This window comes from Copadichromis virginalis, linkage group LG5 (assembly GCF_057382275.1).
Source record: "Copadichromis virginalis isolate Kocher_CV1m ecotype Utaka linkage group LG5, C_Virginalis_male_GT1.1, whole genome shotgun sequence".
In the NCBI taxonomy this organism is placed as follows: Eukaryota; Metazoa; Chordata; class Actinopteri; order Cichliformes; family Cichlidae; genus Copadichromis; species Copadichromis virginalis.
This window is the reverse complement of record NC_140622.1, coordinates 33,095,340-33,108,931: the sequence shown is the minus strand read 5'-3', so window position 1 is coordinate 33,108,931 and position 13,592 is coordinate 33,095,340. Positions and strand designations below refer to the sequence as shown.

Genomic DNA, 13,592 nt, shown 5'->3' with positions numbered 1-13,592 from the left:
ATGAGAGGAAATTGGTTAGGATGTTGAGCAACAACCTGTAGCCACCATGGCTCAAGCCTGCCATGAAGTCAAAACTCCTGGGACCCCAGCTTCACAGACAGAGAGTGTTGACCTAGAAAGAAGCCCCTGCTCCAAATTCAACAACGTGAAGCTTGACTTTAATTTACAGCTGCCCACATAGAAAAGCAAATGCCCTGTGGGGAAAAGTTTTGCATACATGCAAGAGGGGTATATGATGTAGCATTTCTTTATTAAAGATCTAACAATAACTGGGAATTAAAGTAAGTGGAAAATATTTCAGTCTTGAAGATTTTTGCTCGATGTGCGCTAGCAATGGCCTGGTGTAATTACTTTAATTAAATGTACTGCATATGCTCTCTGAGCCCGTCCCCACGGCTATGCTAACCATTTACATTTTCTGTGGGGGGGTTTTAATGACAAAGACAATCAGGAGGAAAACCTGCTGAATTTTACAAGAAAGGATAGAGGGGGCTGTATCTGCTATAAGGACTAAGATCTTTTGGAGTTCAGATGGAGCTCCTGAAAACCTCTTCTGGTGGCAATCCGCCATCTTTTAAGTTGCGGTCTGCTGGGGCACCAGCATCTCTGAGGACAGAAGCAGGCCGATTCAGATGTCCAGCTCCGTTCTGGGACGACCTCTCGACCCAGTGGAGGTGGTGAGTGACAGGATAATGGCAGCTAAACTGTCAGTCCTGTTGAAGAACACCTCCCACCCCGTGCAGCACACTCTGACAGCACTAATCATCAGCCCTTCAGTGACAGGCCACTGCATCCTTGAAGATGAGACAGAGCCCTTTCCTTTAAGCTGCTGTCAGACTCTACAAACAGGAGACCACATGCACACGCTGGGGACTGAAATCAAAGTGCAACACTGCTGCTATGCATCTAAAGATGGGAAAATACATCATATATACATAAATTTAAATTACATTTCTTCTACCGTATATAGAATTTTTTTTTCTGTTGCTGTAAAACATTAGTTATAAGTTTTATCCGTTTATTCTGAATTGTCTACCTTCCTGCTATAATAATTAGATTTTCATCATCAATGGGACAAAGGCACTCTATGAGATGTGACATTTTCATTGCCCACTAAATAAAAATAAATAAATACTGCAACAGTCTACAAATATAGCCATTTTATTAATGACTTGGAAAAAAGCTTAACAACACAAGGGATACATGCATGCAGGGAAGTTATTATCCTATTATCCTCCTTTTTCCACAACACACATTTCTTACAGTTTGGTACTGAATACAGATGTGAAGCGATAAAATCAATTTGTGTATATGCTTGTTTACACCCACACTCACACCCACACACACCTCAAAAAGACATTTTCCCCTCAGTGTGACTTGAATACTAACAGTATTTTATCCTCAACTTGGCACCTGCAGGTTTAATCTTTTTTTTTTTTTTCCAGGGGGGCTATATCTGTTTAAATAACCAAATATAAATTATAGTTAATAATAATAATAATAATTAAGAAGGAAACTACATAAATGAGGAACACAGATTACAGTTCAGATTTGTATGCATTAGTTGCATGACTACATTTTGATTCAATCCCGGGACAAAACACAGAAATTTCAAATTTCTGTCTTTTATAAAGTACTAACAACATTAGTAACTCTTTTGAACTTTTAAACCCACTTTTCAACATAAAACTGACGCCGTTTTCACCCTTCTAGAACACTGATCTTTGATTTGAGATTAGGAATGTGTGCTGCCAGCAACTACAGAGTACACGAGGAACATGTGTAAACAAAAACAAACCAAAAAACAAAAATCGAAAAAGAAAAACATAACAAAACCGAAGTCGCTACGTGGCTCTAGTTTTAAAGTATGCTTGATGTTCCTACAGTCTCCCAAGACGGCAGCCTCGCCGATAACACTAACGGAGCTTTCCTACACACTGTGATTAAAAAATAAAATTCAGAAACTCTCAAAGTTCAATTAACTGGTAGGATAAGGTTCTTATTCTACAATCGAAATAAAAAAACAAAACCCTACTGCCCCATAAAGAGGGAGAAAACAATGATATAAAGAGAGAGAAAGCACTGAAACTAAAGCGGCAGACTGCTGGATATTCAGACCAGTTTGTAGAAGACGCTCCTGGGTTCAGTATTTCCCTCTCTTAGACTTGCGAGCAGACTGCTTGCTGCTCTTGGCCCCCTTTTTCACTGCGGGCTCTGCAGGGGACGACTCTGCGGGTCGTTTGGATCCACTCTTGGCTGCCTGCTTTTTAGCTGCAGGCGCCTCAGGAGGCGACTCTTCGGCCTTGGAGCGCTTGGACCCGCTCCTTGTCGTCTCCTTTGTGGCTGTAGGCTCCTTGGGGGGCGACTCCTTGGACACAGGTCGCTTGGCCCCCCTTTTGTTTAGCTTTTTAACAGCTGGTGTCTTGGGCTTTTTTGCAGGGGCGCCTCTCTTGACAGGTGTGGCTTTAGATGGCGATTCGGATTCCTTCTTAGGAGCTGGTTGTTTTTTTCCCGAGCTCTTGGCCGAAGATGCTGCTTTCTTGGCTGGAGACTTCTTTGCGAGCGAACGTCCTCTGCCTTTAGCTTTTGACTGACTAGCGCTCGAAGATTTCTTGGTTGGAGGAGGACGACGAGCCTTTGGTGGAGGCCTCTTCGGAGGTTTCCTAAGAGTCGTTTTAACAAAAAGCAGTTGTTAAAAATAAATAAATAAAAACAATTCTCCACTTGAATTGTTAATCATCGTGGGATGGATGGCTGTCATTACAAAAGACTGGACTGATATATGGAGTAGGACCCATCTTTAGACGTTTAACTACAAGCATGTAATTAGGAGTCGAGCTGCAACAGGTATATGCACCTCTTACGGGCCGGGGCTTCATCCTCAGACTCTTCCTCTTCTTCTGATTCTTCCTCGTCTTCGTCTGAAGATTCAACTGTTCGCCTTCGCTTGGTCGGAGGTGCAGCATCTTTCTTTGGAATTTCTTTGAACTTGTCTGGGTACAGGATGGTGGGACTAAGGAGGGGACAAGAAAAAAGGATCAGACATCAAGAAAAGAAAGAACAAAGAATTCCAGAAGCTGCACAGACAAAGCTCCTTTATCAGACAGAAAGAAAAATAAATTAAGTATTAAAGGGTCGGGGATTTCCAGATGCAAGTGAAATACCTCGGGTAGAAAGGGAACGACAGCTGGTAGGTCCCGTTGAAGCCGTGACCAGTAATCTGCTCCATCCATCCGAGTACTTTACACTTTGTCAGGGTCCTCCGAAGATTGGCCACTAAAGAGAAGAGAGAAAAAAAAAAGTTCTGCTGGTGACGCCATTGTTGATGCAAAAAAAGTTTTAACTGAAACTTGTGCTATGTGTGTTTGAGCTGCTGGCTAATTTTTTAATAAAGAAAAAAAAAAGAAGAAAGAAAGAAATTATAGTCCTAATCAGCTGCAGATATCAGATAGTCGTGCAGATCCTCCATCATCCTGAACAGCAGCTGGTGACTGTAGTCCTTGATATGCTGTGCAGATGGTGATGAACTCAGCTCAGTTCTCCACCGCCTGCAGGTTCTGAATGGGTCTCAGATAATATGGAAGAACTACCGTCTGCAGCTGCAGTTCACGGTGAAAGAGTTTAAGTCCACAAAACAGAGAGACCGCAGAATGACACTGAGAACCTCAACAACAGCGACCCGTCAGTCTGCTGTTAATGAAACATGGCTAGCAGCAAATTAACTTTCAAAATAAGAGTGAGGGGATAGTTTACTAGCAAAACACCAAAATCATTGCAGAAGGCTGAAGGGCTCAGTCATAAGAACCAGGTTTAAAGGGTTCACCTGCTGCATTTCTTGTGATTTGTTTAAAGAGAAAGCGAGTGTTGTGTCTAGTTGTAGTTTCAGATGGTGCAGCGTGTGTAGATAAGGCACCCTTACTATGTCCATGTAGTGCAATCGGTCTCAGGAATCCTGTTGAGCCACGTAGGATTACCTAACTTACCTAACTGGTACTCCTTTCTGTCCTTGTTGGCGTCTAAAAGGTATCGCCGTAGAGTTGTGGTGCTGCAGGTTTTCGGTTCATTCATGGCTGTGATAGCAGCTGTGATGGCGTCCTCCAAAGTGCCACCCTTGAGCAGGACCTTGTTGCCGGTACGCTTCAGCTGGTGGGTAGAAGCACTTTAGGAAACAAAGTCTGCAGCTCTCTCACGTACAAAGAAACAACCTGTCGTTTACCTCTATGCAACAGTATAAAAGAACAATGAAGCCCGAGCTGGCACACTGACTGGCTCTGTGGTCCTGTCTGTGACGTGGAAACAAAGCGGGTCCTGAAATGTTTAGGTGTTAGTAACTGGTGGCAACTGCTACATGACTATCTCAGATAGGTCCGACTTTAAAAAAATAAATAAATAAAAAAGACATTATCTAGAACTGCTCTGCTATTTCATTTTCTGTTAACAGAAGACATTTTTTTTGTCCAAGGAGGCCTTTTCTTAACCAAAAATTAAATGTTTGTTGCCCATTAAAAACAAACAAACAAATGCATTCCTCTTTTTTGAGCAAAACAAAGTGTTAAGGAGGAGACTTACCTGGAAAGTCCCCCTCGCTCCTTTCCCAGTTATTTGCTCCAGTTGCCCTTTCTCAACAGCCCTCACCAGGGCGGACTTCAAGACTTCTGGCCTGAGGAGTAAATCATCTTCAGCTTACAGCTTTTAAACACAATACAGTTAAAGCAGTACCGGTATGTCAGTACACGTGCTGTACAATCATTCCACCCTGGAAAAACAGTTTAAATATTTAAAAGCCCAAAATTACCATGACATTCCTGCCCATGATGAGTGTGTGGCAACTTCTGACCACAATGGCACAACCATCTTTTATATACGAATTAAACGAGTCAATGATAAAGAGCACCTTGCATCTTGAAACAACATTAGACGGAGAAGAGGTGATACGCTGCACCTGTTTTCGATGTTAAAGCTGGGAAAGTGCTGCTCCAGGTACTTCTTGATCAGGTTGTAGGAGGCCTCTTTGGGCTCACAGAGCCGAGTGATGATGAGAGGAAGAGCGTCTCCCAGAGACTCCTGCTTCTGAGCAGCTTTCTAAAACAACATCCATTTACAGACATGACAATTAAAACCAAACATATCCCAGTCTCGGGGAAAAATGGGGAAAAGGAAAATGCTGACACTACACGTTAGGCCCATATCAAACACTTTACCTTAATTAAAAAAAAAAAAAAAAGTTTAAATCTCCTGCAAGTGCGTCTCCTTGGGGACATCTAGACCACTTCCTTTGCAGTCACCAATTTCAAAATTGTACCCTGGAAGTCTCTGATGATTTGTATGTGCAAAATGACAATTTTCACTCTGCATTTCAGCAGAAGACCTTCTCCACATCTCAAGGTGACAAATCAGCTAACGCTCACACTTCATAGCCATCCAGTCGCAAGTTACAGACCAAGAATTTGTCCTTCTCAGAGTGTCAATCTGCTCTGGCTTTGTTCGGAGAATCCCTTCAACATTAATTGTGGCATATACAAGTGTGCTGATGATTAGAAACACTGGATCCCCCCCCCTCATTCTCTTACAGAGAGAATGAGAAAAATATGCATCAAAAATGAGGAAGTTGTCAGATCAGGGCTTCTAACAAGCATTTGTGATGCAGAAGAGTACCAGGAGATGATCGTTGAGGTGTAGTCACCTTTGTTTTACCTACCAGCTGTAGTGCACATGAACTGGGCTTAGAGCACATCTCACAACTGAAATGATTTATAGCATTCATATACATGCTACATCCAGATGCTTGGCTCGACTTTAGGACTTCAAACACGGGGAAACTGCTAACACTCAACCCTGAGAAATTCCCAACACCTATAAAGTATTAAGACTGAGCATCTTGCAAGTTGTTGTGACGTACCTTAGACAGGGGAGTCTGCTTCCCAATGGCGAAGGTCCCTGAAAGACCTTTCCCCTTCAACTACGTGAGAGAGACAGTTAAAGCACAAGCAAGTAGACTTAAAACCACAAATCCTTGAGAAAAACAGAGCACTTCTGACAGTTTCTTGGCTCCTTCACCTGCTTGATGGTTCCCTTCTCCAAATGTTTCTTCATGGACTTCTTGATGAGGAACTTCTTCCTGTCAAGCTCCATCCCTGGGTATTTTTTCACGATATATTTCATGACAGATTGGTATGAAACTCCAGACCTGTCATTGCAAGACTACAAAGGAAACGGACAACGAATAAATAAATAATCGAGAGAGCGGCTGTGTGCCGAGAGATTCATTTTACAGTGTTTGCACACACCGTGATGGCTTCAATGAGGATGTTATCCACTTTGTTCTGAGTGCCAGCAAAGTTGGTAACAGGGACCTTTTTGCTCGCAGTGACGCTAGCCCACGCCGGAATCGTCCGTTTCACCTTCTTGACTTTAGACTTCTCGTACTTGTAGCCATCCTTCAACCTGTTGCCAGAAGCAGCAAGACACAATTTCAGTCATGACGGTTGATTCTTTAAAAGCGATATTTCACTGTGATCGTTACCACCCTTATCTTTATCACATCCTCACCTTAGTAGGAGAACATAGCAGTGTGTTGCGCACTGTCCAGCCGCGCAGTCCTTGCATTTGTCACTTTGTCCGTTTGTCACCGACGGGAAAGACAAAATGAAATTTGAGAACATCTGTCTTAATGACCACCATGGTAATTTGACCCTCACTGAATTGCAGTGCTAATGATCAATGTGCAAAAAAAAAAGAAAAAAGAAAAAAGGTGAAGGTCTGTTTTGGCAAGGTCTGGGAGAAGAAGAGGAGGAGGCCAAAATTCTATGTTACAAAAGCTAAAGTTTATAGGGGGAGAAAAACAAAAACAAAGGAGTCCGTAAAGGCTTGCGACCAGCCCAAAAACCGTGATCATCAGAGCTAAACTAAAGTGCTAGATTTTATTAGAAATGTGAGTATATATCACTGATCACTTGGACTGGGGCGTTAGAAAATCCTCACACTGTTACGATGCCACTGTCCTCTCCTCCTGGACTCCTCCAAGACTGCGCACATCTGTCTGATGGCTATGATGCAGGGAATGAATGTGGATGTGACAACTCACATCTTTTAGAAATGCAACACTGCACGAGAGGAGCAGTCTGCAGTTATCCAGCAGAGGTAAGGATAATATAAACAGATAAAAGTGCTATCAAAGTGAAATATCGCACTGTTCACGCTTGCAGACTATCTTATGGTGAAACTCACTCTTTCTTCTCTTTCCCTTCTCCTTCCTTTTCCGCTGCAGCACCGTCGGCCTTTTCCCCGTTCTCTGCGGGCGCCGTCTTGCCCGCAGCGCTGCCCTCGTCGCCATCGGCTGCTGCGGCTGATGACGCGGCCTGCTCCTTTTCGGTAGCGGGCGACTCCTCCGAGGAGGCTTCAGGTTCTGAGAAAGCATTAAAAATAAAACCTTAAAAACACTATACCGCCTTTATTTTTCTTCATAGTGTAAAGCTGATATTATTAAACTTACATAAAAGTATGACTCGAGGTCTTTAAAGTTTTTAATGAAAAAATAAAACTGGAAGGGAAAATACTGCATTACATAAAATGCAACATTAGTGTATTTTTTTTAATTAAAAAAAATAAACAGGAACATAAAACAACATAAAAGCATAATGAGGCTTTAGTGCAAATGTGTGATAAATCTGCAGGATTATGAGTCAAGTGACACAATTAAGATGATATTTTGAATTACTTATGAGACAAAACTAATACTAAAACATTTTAAATAAAACACTAATCATTAAACAACCAAATCTATATGAAACTGTAACTATATAATATAAATGTGAATGTATAACTGCTATAAAGTATACAAGAAACCTAAATTACTCTATTTTCCTAATAAATACTGGAAAAAAGAACTGGAGATGAGTTTTGCTCGTTCTGTGTTGAGAGAATGAATGATTGGTTGAAGTTGAACACTGCGACAGATGCCGCTGATGGCTGGCAGGGGGCGGGGCCAGGGTTTGACAGGGTGCAGGTGGAGGACTACCTCACCCTTACCTTTCTCTGCTGCAGCGGAGGGGGTCTTCTCCTGGGTCGGAGTCGCTGCTGCTCGGCGAATCGGCATCACAGGAGATTTACCTGAAGAACCAGAAAAGATCATGAGCACAACCATTGTTTGGCTTTGTGAGTGAAATTTTTGATATGCAAAATTTAATCACTTCGCAAAAAAACCCCAACTACATAAACCGTACTGTACCTGTGGATCAATGAAGCTGATATTTACCTGACAAATAGCTGTTTTTGGTTTTTAAGTTCTTTGAAGTTCGCCTTTTATAAATTAGTGCATCCGTAGATTTTATTTATTTTACAAGTAAATTATTAGGATTCAAGATGTGTTATTAACGGTATGTTTGAGTAGTTATATCACCAATTTCAGGTAATTTCTTCATGTCCGTCAGGTAAACAAAACATGCTAAACTTAAATCTTCAGAATGAGTTCTGAGGAATAAAAGATACAATAAAGATTTATAAATTTCACACTGCACATGTACAATTATTACAGCTCATAAATATCTGTTAATACTAGTTAGAAATTGGATAGGACTGTTGGTTTAACTGGCTTCACTGGTTTGAGGCCCATTTTGTGTATGCACAGGGTTAAAACTGCCGCTGGTGCCAAACCCCCTTCATTCATTGAGGCCTTTTATCCCCCAACTGAAGAAAAGGTGCTGTTTGCTTTACGCAAAACGCTGAGCGCCTACAAAACGGCGCAAAGCTTGCCCCGCTGATGGGTCAGTCTCTGCCAACGGATTTCCATCACGTCCACGGGAGCCAGAGGACGAGGTGCCAGGATTTTTCAGCAGTTTTCGCCATTTTGTCCGTCGGTTTATACACACAATAATGGCGTCTCACAAGGCAGATGAAATTCATTCCAGCTGCACAAAGTGAAAACCCCCGGCTGCTTCCCGAACCGTATCCGTGCAACTGCATGTTTAGCAAACAATTTCTCAGCACGCGAGCTAAACTTACCTTTAACACGTCGGGGAAAACGGAAACACTTTGGGCTAAATTTCTGCACGATCCTTTATTTCGATTCCTCTGTTTACGAGCCCCGCCCCGTTAGGACTGCAACGTGCTGCGTCACGACGCACAGCGAAGGATTCCCACCGTCGAGGCTGACCCACCTCCACCTCTATCCCCCTTCTCCACCCACACAAAAAGCAAGAAGAAAAAAACAAAACACACCAAAACAAAAGGAAAAATCTCAAAAGAACAAGATGAAACTGCTTGATACAACCGTAGAAATAATAATAATAATAATAAATACAAAAAACCTAAAAAAACAAACAAACTATGATCAAAACCCCCAAAACGAAACAAAAATATCACGTTAAAAAAGGCTTTGTAATAGATTTCTATCTAATCCCCTTAAAAGAAATAAACAACACAAAAACAGAAACTGTCTAAAACAAATACAAAAAATAAAAAATTTAACAAAAATAAGAAACAAAAACAAACAATTATAATCATTATAGTTTGAAAAGACAAAAGGCATAACATCATTATGTCACTCTGGATTTGAGTTTTTATAATTTCTTAATTAAGTCAGAATGCTGTTTTTCCTGCTTTTTTGTGAATTTTCTTTGACATATCCTAACAAAAACTTCATGGAAGATGTTGCTTATTTCACAGCTGAGATATCCTTGAATTCAAGAGCAGTTTTGGCCACACAGGTAAATCCTGAAAAGTGAAATCAGAGAAAGTGTTGCTCACATGTGTGACGGGATAATGCCTGGATGGACAAAGCTATAATTTGTGGGATCTGTAGTTTTTGAAGGGAACAATGAAAATGGTTATCTTGATTAAAGCTCCGAGTTTACTCTCCATTAAAGTGGCAGACATCCAACTTTAATCAGAACAGTATTTAGATTTTGACGAGCCAGACAGATTAAAGAAACCCTTCAGGGGAAAGTGAACAGCTAAAAACAAACACGTTCTATTACAGCTAATGGTTTCATGATGCTGCATTACAATGTGCTGCTGCTGTAAAATCCGCAGATCGTTTTCTTAATTGCTTGTTTTCTCTATATCAGTCAGTTTTACAACGCCCTGGGGTTTCTTTAAATTGTTTTGTCAAATAAGCTGAACATTTTCTAATTTAAGCTGCACCATTTTGCAAGAAAAAAAAAAAAAGACAAACCTCAAGTGATAAACCATTCCCCAGAATAGCAGCCAATAAACTGTCATTGACGGATACAAAGAAAAATGGCTGTAATTCCTCCACAGTTAACGCAATACTTTTGTTAAACCCCTCACTTCAATCCTGTCTTAATTGTTTAAAATCCAGTACCGGTGCTCAAAAACCTATGAAACCTGTAACAGTGACAAGAGAATCGACCTCATCGGTGAACGTGTGTCAAAGTCATTCATGCTAGGAGTGTCGCCTGCTGCTGTAAATCTAACCCAAGCCCTAAAAGCACATGTGATGACGGGTGCGTGACGTAACAGACGTTAAATATGAACGTACGAATGTTTACATCGAATACGAGCATGAGAAGAAGCGCTGCAATGATTTCAACTTCCCGGTGGCTCCAGGGGATTCCAGCTGCTTCTTCCTGGATTTAAAACTGTTTTTCTTCAAACACTGGCTCAGTTTATTAGACATACACACACACATACACACACGCGTCAAAAAAATAATCTGGCAACCCACCTTTCCCCCCAAAAAGAAGAGACGAAAACACGAGAATAAGCACTTTTTTAAATACCTTTTTTTGTCTTTAATGTATTTACAAGCTTTAATCTGCTCTGTAGGTCTGAAGTGTTACAAGCATGTCATGTTCAGCGACTCTGGCCATTTGCTTTTTGAAGTTGCTCATTCCATCTGAATGAATCTGGTTTGTTCGTCTACGTTTGTGTGACAGTTCGGACTTGCATCGCTTCTTGAATGCATACCTCTACCTCTCATGAGGTGTATGTACATATCAATGCAGAGCAAGCCAAGGCTCAGGGAGACACTTCTTGGTTATTACAAGATAACCTTTGACCTTGGACAATGTTAATAGTTCCTGTGCATTCAACTCCTCTTTTTTTTTTAATCTTTGCTTCCCCTTCATCCCAAAATAATTTTGCTTTACTCTGTTTTAAACCAAACAGTGTGGAATCCGGGGAGGCTGTTTATTTCACAATTATTATTTTGTTATTATAATTAATTATATTGTTATTTCTGCCGTCTTGTTCTCATTGTGAGCATCTGCAAATGTTAAATAACTTTCATATTTGCAGTCCTTAAAAAAATAATAAATTAAAGAGTCCAGAACCTATGTATCTTTTAAGTCTCTTCTTAAAAAGTAACAAAAGAAAAGTAAGTTAAAATTTAAAAAAAAAATATTTTCTATGTATAATACAGGTATTTAGTGCTTCCACCGTTGGGATCCAAACTCAAAATGGCGGCATGTTTCAGAACCGTACCGCAGAAAAAAATTCCAGCCGTAAACATGTCGTCCTGCCCACGCAGCCATTTTGAAAGTTTGTTCTGCTGCGAGGATACAGTTCTACTAAGTCGCGTCCCCGGGTGTCTCCCTCGTCAATTATCTTCAGACTCCTCCTCTGCCTCGCGCAGCCAGGTGAAGAAGGCCGTGACGGACTTCAGGGCCACGCCTTTGCCCTGCTCCTCGGCCGGGTCTTTGCTCGACTCCCACTTGTAGAAAGCGTCCTCCGAGATGACGTCCTCATCATACAGGCAGTCAAAGAACATCCTTAGGAGGTCTAGAAGACAGACAAATATTCAACTGTCACCTTGTTTGACAAGTTCTTTTCGAAATTAGGTTAAAGTTGAACCCTGTTCCTTTTCATTCTAAAGGAACTAGAAAATAAATTTAAAACCAGCCAGAAGAGAAACAAGACTGATTGAAAAGTTACATTAACACAGTGAAGCCTTCAGGCAGGCAACTTAAACTTAAAGATTAGGCGTATTTTGCTAAATTTAATTCGTTTTTTAGTCGTCAAGACTTGAAACCAGCAAATGAGCACAGAAATTAATCAGGAAACAGTTTACTGAGGTCACAAATACAGTCAGCTGAAGACCATTTCCCCCCCATACACATTCTATATAATCCTGCCTTTTTGCAGCTAGAGAAGATGCCCCCTGCTGGTCATTACAATGAATGCTTGTTAAGGCAATACCAACTTCACCACAGTTCCATTTTTCATGCTGTTTCAGACTTAATCAGAGTCTTATCTTCTGTCACTGCTCTGTTTAGGGTGTATGGAATGGTACAAGACCGTAGGCTTGCAGTTAAAAATATAAAACAAGGTAGATGGAAATAATTTTTTTATGACCGTAGTAGAAAGCTACTGAAGTCTAGTGTTTTGTTCTTGGTCTTGTTTGGTTATCTGTGAGTGTTTGTGCACCTGTGCATGTAGTTTATGAATGCAGCTTTATATGCTTTATCTGACAAAGTGACACTCTAACCTCTTGTCTAAATACAGTCACTACTAGTTTTCATAGAATCAACATAAGCAGTAAAAAAAATGTGACCATCTTTTATATACAGTCTATTGCAAACCCTACCTAACCCATGTTGACATAACTGCAAGATATATTTCCTTGAAACACATTATATTCTTATACCTTGAGAACTAAACTGCAGTGAAGTTCTCATCAAGTTTATTTATGCAAATCCTCCACAGAGAAACACTGAGACTTTTAGTTCAATCATTCTTTACCTTGGAAACAGCCACTAACTATTAAGAATTTACTTGTAAGAACTCTGTGGTGAGATCAAGTTCTTTAAATGAATAAAAAAAAATGTCTTAATCATTACATGTACAGCCACTTGTAGCCAGTATTTGAGCTCTAATCAGCAATAACAAAAGAGAGGCGCTAGTAAGGAAAGCTAAGAGCAGCAGGTTTTACTAGTTTTATAAACTATGATGCAGAACTTACTTGGAGGCTGATCGAGGGCAACGATCAGCGCCTGAAGTGCATAAAGTGCTTGCAGCTGTCGCTCAGTGTCTGAGTTAAGGTACTTGAGTAATACAGGCAATCTCCTCTGGATCATGGCCGTGTCCACTCGACAATTGGTGTTATCATCTGTACAGCAAAGCAGGAGGCAGAGTGAGTGCATGCTGAGCCGGCCCGCTCGCAATTTGGCAGAGTGTAAATATTGCAATCAGCGGTGGGATTTAAGCAGAACAGAGAAGTGTCTTCTCCAGGTGGTGGAGTGGCTTACCTTTCACTGCTGCCTTACACACAGCTGTCATCAGAGCCCTCAGGAAGGGAGACGAGCTCATCTGTGTTTCATCTAGATTTGCCTGGGAAACGGAGCAGAACTAGCTGTCATTGTCACGTGACTCCACTTAGCAGGTAAAAAATACACTGCAACCTCACATAACTTTGCAGCAGCACATGTTTTAACTATGTTTTCCCCTTCAAACCATGTTTGGATTGCGTCCTCTGCTCAAACACTCAACTTCAACCACACCAGGATTATATTATACTCTGTATCAACACGTCACTTAACACCTACTTGTCCGCGAATGATCTGATACTCTGTTCTACTGTTCACCATATTTGCACAGTGTTTGAGTTATTTTCTGACATTTTTAGTAGTGAGTGC

At 41.1% G+C, this 13,592-nt stretch overlaps 2 protein-coding genes across 13 annotated transcripts in view; both read right to left on the bottom strand.

Moving 5' to 3' along the window:
- Positions 1 to 1,145: 1,145 nt before the first annotated feature.
- hp1bp3 (heterochromatin protein 1, binding protein 3) lies at positions 1,146 to 9,113 on the bottom strand. 2 transcript variants are annotated; one of them, XM_085457407.1, is made up of 13 exons: positions 9,001 to 9,113; positions 8,029 to 8,109; positions 7,228 to 7,405; positions 6,550 to 6,612; positions 6,288 to 6,444; positions 6,058 to 6,201; positions 5,900 to 5,959; positions 4,943 to 5,082; positions 4,570 to 4,660; positions 3,984 to 4,143; positions 3,165 to 3,276; positions 2,858 to 3,013; positions 1,146 to 2,663 (listed from the first exon to the last, which is right to left on the bottom strand). In XM_085457407.1, exons 2-13 carry the CDS (start codon positions 8,093 to 8,095, stop codon positions 2,144 to 2,146), a joined length of 1,848 nt encoding a protein of 615 aa, XP_085313533.1. In that variant the 5' UTR covers positions 8,096 to 8,109; positions 9,001 to 9,113; the 3' UTR covers positions 1,146 to 2,143. The 2 variants fall into 2 exon arrangements, with proteins under 2 accessions (XP_085313533.1, XP_085313534.1); XM_085457408.1 differs by lacking the exon at positions 6,550 to 6,612.
- Positions 9,114 to 10,724: 1,611 nt separating this feature from the next.
- Positions 10,725 to 13,592, bottom strand: part of eif4g3a (eukaryotic translation initiation factor 4 gamma, 3a) — a 70,793-nt gene continuing 67,925 nt past the window's right edge. For all 11 annotated transcript variants that reach the window (XM_085457395.1, XM_085457398.1, XM_085457402.1 and 8 more), the window contains 3 exons: positions 13,206 to 13,287; positions 12,920 to 13,066; positions 10,725 to 11,739 (listed from right to left, as the gene is read on the bottom strand). In XM_085457395.1, coding sequence (XP_085313521.1) covers positions 11,558 to 11,739; positions 12,920 to 13,066; positions 13,206 to 13,287 — 411 coding nt within the window. In that variant the 3' untranslated portion in view covers positions 10,725 to 11,557. The remainder of the gene's footprint in view (positions 11,740 to 12,919; positions 13,067 to 13,205; positions 13,288 to 13,592) is intronic.

Bases quoted from the DNA above. Each gene is read 5' to 3' on its own strand.
- hp1bp3 (XM_085457407.1), bottom strand. From the start codon at position 8,095: ATGCCGATTCGCCGAGCAGCAGCGACTCCGACCCAGGAGAAGACCCCC. The intron at 6,202-6,287 runs GTGTGTGCAAAC...TTTCCTTTGTAG, and splicing joins TCCTCATTGAAGCCATCACG to TCTTGCAATGACAGGTCTGG. The intron at 2,664-2,857 runs GTGCATATACCT...AACGACTCTTAG, and splicing joins GAAGCCCCGGCCCGTAAGAG to GAAACCTCCGAAGAGGCCTC.